The following is a 6117-nucleotide window of genomic DNA, read 5'->3' as shown; positions in this document are numbered from 1 at the left end:
CCTTTATTTATTTATTTATTTTTTTATAGAAAAAGTTTCAACTTATGACGTCTATTCTTAATTATAACTCTTTATCATCAGACTAAAACATAAAATATTTATCTTTATGTCAAACTTTACACATAATAATAATAATAATGTCTTGTATGCTACTAAAATATTATCTTTTTTCCTCAATCTCTTGCATTTTCATAGAAATTCAAATTTTAAATAATTAGAATAATAGAGAAATAAAAGTTGAAAATTATTTTTTTAATTTATTTTGAGGAATCAAATTATATATCTAAACTTTAGTAACCATGGTGATTAATCTTTAGTAACTATGAATTGGAAGTTTTACATATTTATTTATTTTACAATTGTTTAATTTTAATAGATTTTGTATGAGAATTACGACTATTTATAATTTTATTATTACTATTGATTAATATTTTTAGATTATTTCTTATTATTATCTTTTATATTGTCCCTCCCTAAACTGAAATCACCCACCAATCCTTGTAAAAGATCATCTTACATCATTGACAAATCACAAATCAAACGGTGCGTGATGTTTTCACTTTTCACGTCCAGCATTTATGGCTTTTTCCGTACCACCGTCCTATTTTTTCTCTCGATGGTCTGGGCCAGCCCTACATATGATGAATTGAATAAACTCCACATGTTCCTCTACTTCTACTTGCACATTTTTCACGTTTCTCATTACATGTTATAGTGTTTATTACTTGGTGGGTCGGCATAATCAAACGTTTGAAAAATGTTGAATAATCAAGTGTTTGAGATCTGCTTATTTTATTAAAATTAAAATTTTTTTGTTAAAAATATTATAAATAAAAATAAAAATTAGCTTAAATAATACAATAGATCTTATGAATAATACTAAAAAGTATAGTAGAGCCATGAATAATAATAAAAAAAATTTAAATAGCAAAATAATCTAACTTTTTAATTTAAAATGGATCGTGAAGGAAGTAACAAATTGNTTGATAATCATTTTTGTTTGAACTTTAGTCTTTAGACAAAGCATGCAATGCAAAATACGGTAAAGATTATAAAATTATTATATACAAAAGAAAATGAGGCACGTGGGAAACAAAAAAGTACCAACAACTGTAAAACATGTCGTTTTCCTTGTGTCATTATTTTTCTGTGTGGACCAAATGCCTTTAAATATCTTTCACTCATCCATTCCCCAACTTCATCAAATTCCTCTCTCTCTCTCTCTCTCTGCATAATAAACAAAATGCTTCTAAAGTTCAGGAGTCCCTTCAAAATGGAAGATGAAGTTAATAAGCAGAGTAAACAACATAATAAGTCCAGCTATGCAGGCCATGCAATCTCAAACAACCACACTTCATTAGCTGTTGGGTTACGAATCCTTACACAGGTTTCACATGGTGAATCCAATATCCTTGTGAAATCCGCATTGAAATTTACCCAACCCACCTCTCATCCTCAATTCCCACTTCATCTTCAGACCAAATCTCTTGAATCTTGCTTTCTAAAAATGTGTCACCTATGTGATAAGGAACTAAGCCCTGATAAAGATGTGTACATGTACAGGTAATTAATCTTATTACATTTTTTGTTAATTACAGCGAAAGTTATCTTACTAGTATGATAGTATTTTGTAAAATATGTAAGTTCATTACTGTGTTCAAGTCTTGCTCTTCACTAAATTTTGTGCTCCAATGCTATGGATTAAACTAATTGATGTTATGTTAATGCAGGGGTGACCAAGGCTTCTGTAGCATAGAGTGCCGGAACAGACAAATTGTATTGGATGAAATGAGAGAATTAGAAGCTTCTACGAAGAACATGGTGGCATCTTATAGACATTGTTGCAATAGTGGCAGACGTGAGACTCAAATACTCCTTGAGGAAATACGTCAGAAACATGAGCCTAGGCCAATCCGTTGTCAAATAAATTGGGCGATAGTGTCATAGAATCATATATAGTTCATAGTTTAACACTCTTTTATTGTGTATTTGCAAGCGAAGATGATGTAGAGAGTGGGAAGGGAAAGGTGAAAGAGTTGGGATTTTTTGTTATATATGGGAAGCAGATGAAATTTCTGCTGCAGTACTATTTTTTCCATATTCAAGAGTATAATAAGACAAGCTGATAAGGCTGATTTGAAGTAGCGCTTTTTCTCAACCAAAGAAAAGAGTGCTCAATTTCTCTTCTTTCCCTTTCAATGGTAAGATAAATATCACTTATCCTTGTCATATGTCACTTTCTTTTCTGCTTGTATGTCACTACAAGACAAGGCCATCACAAATCCACAATCTTAAGTGGGCTTCACTCAAAGATATTTTGCTAACATTGTCGTTTATCAATATGCTTTGATTTGGCAGCAGCGTGTTTCACCATTCTTACATAGTTGCCACATAGAGATCAACTACTCGCGCGGTACCAAAAACAAACCATTTTTCTTTTAAGATATTACGCGTCTTGTGATTGGAAATGGACAAGAAGTGAGCATATGTATGCTAGAATCCTGAATCCTAGATCACTAGCTACTTTTTTAAGGACCTTGGTGTTGCACACAAATCGTGACTCATAAGGCAGAGAGGGTAGATATTCTCTTGTGCTTACTGCTAATAGAGCTTCACGCTTTGATTTTGCTCTTCCACAAAAACAGCCAGCAAATTATCTTCTCCCCATCCCACCCCTACATTAAAAAACAACCTCACTAAATTTCCATTTTCTGGTTTTAAACACCTGCAACCAACAAAATAGCTTTCCATCTCACAACTACCATAATTAGAAACTTATGGTTCCTACTAGTAGCCATTACATTTACTAAAACATTCACTGCTGTTAAAACAGTTTCACAACTAGTATCCCATCTTCTGTTACACTCCACTATAGAAGTTGTTCAAGAAACTCATCCCTCCAGTGCAACCTTATTCCTGAAGATTCAAACAGACCATAAAACACCAACAAGTATTACAAGCAACTGGATCCTCAAAATAAGCATTAATCCACTGGTCCAGCCAGAATCCAATTAATTGAGGTTGTAAAAAATCATATTTAAGTGCACAATTAGAAGCAAACCAAACTTCTCTAACTCTTGTTATAACAGAAAAAGATGATCAAGCAGTTTCTTCACCAATTCCACAAAAGACACAGCAGGCTTGTCCCTTTTGCAACTCAGCTTTAAAAGGTCTAGATAAAGCATTGTGAATTATTTTCCATAAGAAGAGCAAACATTTAGTAGGGCGATTCAATTTAGTAAGGCTCACAAATGAACTAGATCTTGATTGATTATCAGATGACTATAAGACATCTATGATCTAGATTGACTATAAGACATCTATGATCTAAACAAATGATACCCTTTCTTAACACTATGAAGTTCAGAAAATGATGGAAAATAATTTATCTTTTGGATTACCCTTGGACAAAGGTAATTTCAAGATTTCTTTCAACTTCTCATAACTTACTGGTTATACGTTCCCCCACAGATAGCAAATGATAAGAAAGACAAAAATTAATATTGAATCTGGATGGATGGCCATGCATCAACAAGTGGCTGCAGTAGAAATTTTTTTTAGATAGTCATTAAGAAAGTTAAATGATAAAGAATCAAAAACAAAGAGAATTTGAATTTGAATTTATCAACATCACCGAAAAAAGAAAAAAGAAAGTAAATACATGAAGTTTTACAAATTTCTTCTACTAGCAAAATGAAAAACCTAAAAGGGATTGGTGAGAGATAATGTGAAAACTAAGAATGTTGAGATAAAATAATAAAGCAAGAGATTTTCAAATTATCAGAGAATAGAAATAAGGAGGAAGTGATAAATAGAGAGCAATGGATGACACCCGTTGCAACCACGAGCCAAATTAAACCGCCAAAGAGGGCAAAGCTAGCCATCAAGGAGAATTCACAACTCACAATGTTTCTCTCTTGGTATTGTTTAAAAAAAATAAAATTATAGATTATTTTTATGGAATGGATTGTACGAGTTATAAACCTGAATAACTAGAAGTTTTTATTTTATGTTTTTTAATGAACATTTTGTTGAATATTTTTTTTATCTGTTGTTGAACAATCTTGTTGTTAATTGAGCTTGCTTTGTTGTTGTTGTGGTGTTGTGATATGACTTGACTTTGGATATTTGGCAAAGTCGGTGGCCTTAGGTAGCGTTTGGATTGCGTTTCTAGGCAGTGTTTCAGCGTTTGTGTTTTCCTTTTTTTTTTTTTTTTTTTTTTATCATTGGCTGTATATGTTGGGAATAGGAATTAAGGTAATTAAGTATTTAAAATTGGCAGATATATTTACTTCCAGCGAAGTTTTTGTAGTGTGATTTCTCAACTCGCTTATTCTTGGATGGCAAGTTCATATATAACACTTTTTTTCTTTTTTCTTTTTTTGCTTATTTATGCTAGTTGTACCATATATGATATATCTTGCATGTTATATCTAATTGGAGCCTGATTCTCAAAATAAAAGTAAAAAGTGGAGCCTGTACTCTTGATGAAACTAAAAGTGCTAATTGGTAAGGAAATTAGTTAATCTGATTTTTCTTCAAATTCTCTTCTTAATATTCTCTTGTATGTGTTTCTAAGACTATTGTGTTACAAAGGGGAAAAAAATCAGAAAACATGATCCAAACACATTCCCATAAGTTCTATATGCTGGCAAGAATAGTATATGATATTTGCTGGCTAATTATTCTGAAGGCAAATAGAAAAAGTCACTGATTCTCAGGGGAAAAGGCAGCATAGATGATTGATTGAAGAAATGAGAATCCTCAACGTAGCTTCTGTTGTTAAATACTCCAAGTAGTTTTTATCTTGTTTGGGTTGTTTCTGAAAGCTCGAATTTGTGTGAAATTACAAGAGCTTGTTTAAACCCCCAATTAAAAATTATGGCTAGATTGCTTTTACTCTAACTTATCGATAACTACTCTAGTGCATAAACATGAATAACAAATAATAAAAGTAAAGCACGAGAGTAAAGGAAGAGAGATGCAACCACAAGATAACACCAATACGTGTTATCAAAGAGAAAATCGAAGAACTCGGCGAAAAATCACTCCACCGCCCTCCAAGCGGTAATCGATCCACTAGAGAATAAAGTTGGAGTACACAAATAATAAAAGACCCTTCAAGCCTAGTCTACCCAATATACTTGAGCCCTCCAAGCTCCTACTACCAACGGACTTGACAAAACCTTATCTTCTCTAACTTTCCGGATTCCGCGATACGCCCGATTGCATTCTCCAAACCTCATCGGCTTCTTTTGGCAAATCTCCAAAGCTTCCCAAACTCCAAAACACTCTCTATACTCTGAAAAGGTATGTGTTGTATTTGGATACAAATCTCCTTTTAAGATATGACAATGGGAGAGGGAAGGAGAAGAGGCTAAAATGATTTTTCTCTAAAGATGAATAGTTCTCTCTTTAAAAGATGGGTGTATGTGTTGTAGAATTTGAAACAATCTCCAAACCCCAAATCAGAAAATACCCATTTTGAAACAAAATCACACCCTCATCTACTAATCTCTCTTTATTTCTTTTAAGCTCTATCCTTTAGCCCAATGCGTGTGTGCCTAGACCAAAGCCCAAATTTGGAATTCTCTCAAACCAATCCAATCACTTAGCCCAACCATTGAATCTACACCTTCCCATTTGAATGTCACATTTTTAACTTTTAGCCCAGCCCTCAAACAAATGCAAGCCCATTCCGTGTATGCAAAATGGGCCCAGTTCGAAATTTGTTTAAGCACGAGAGCATCCGTAGCAGATGTTCTAAAAATTATGTCATTTTACCACACCAAAGTCTTCCTTTATTATTTTACCACATCATTTTACAATATCTCATTTATCAGATATTTTATAATTCAATTCTATACATTAAAATAATATTTACTACACATTAAAATAATATTTATTACAACTCATCAACACAATCTACACATTAAAAGAAAAAAAATTTTGCCACATGCATTCCGTACCGTGGCAAATTTGCCACGGTACTGTTCAATGTTGCAAAAAAAATAATATATGCCACATCTACTAAATAGGCTAAAATTGGGTTTGGTGTGGGATATGTGCCAAATATTTAACATTTGGCACATATCCCACATCTAGTGTGGATGCTCT

At 32.8% G+C, this 6117-nt stretch overlaps 1 protein-coding gene across 1 annotated transcript; it reads left to right on the top strand.

The window, feature by feature from the left end:
- Positions 1 to 1207: 1207 nt before the first annotated feature.
- On the top strand, positions 1208 to 2311 carry LOC112033329 (FCS-Like Zinc finger 17). The gene is made up of 2 exons (XM_024066114.2): positions 1208 to 1563; positions 1731 to 2311. The coding sequence occupies exons 1-2, from the start codon at positions 1244 to 1246 to the stop codon at positions 1945 to 1947; spliced, it is 537 nt and encodes a 178-aa protein (XP_023921882.1). The 5' UTR covers positions 1208 to 1243; the 3' UTR covers positions 1948 to 2311.
- The last annotated feature ends 3806 nt before the right edge of the window (positions 2312 to 6117 follow it).

The sequence above is a fragment of the Quercus suber genome, unplaced genomic scaffold (assembly GCF_002906115.3).
Source record: "Quercus suber isolate HL8 unplaced genomic scaffold, Cork oak 2.0 scaffold_98, whole genome shotgun sequence".
Lineage (NCBI taxonomy): Eukaryota > Viridiplantae > Streptophyta > Magnoliopsida > Fagales > Fagaceae > Quercus > Quercus suber.
Note: the sequence above shows the minus strand (reverse complement) of the source record. Positions and strands in the feature narration are given on the sequence as shown.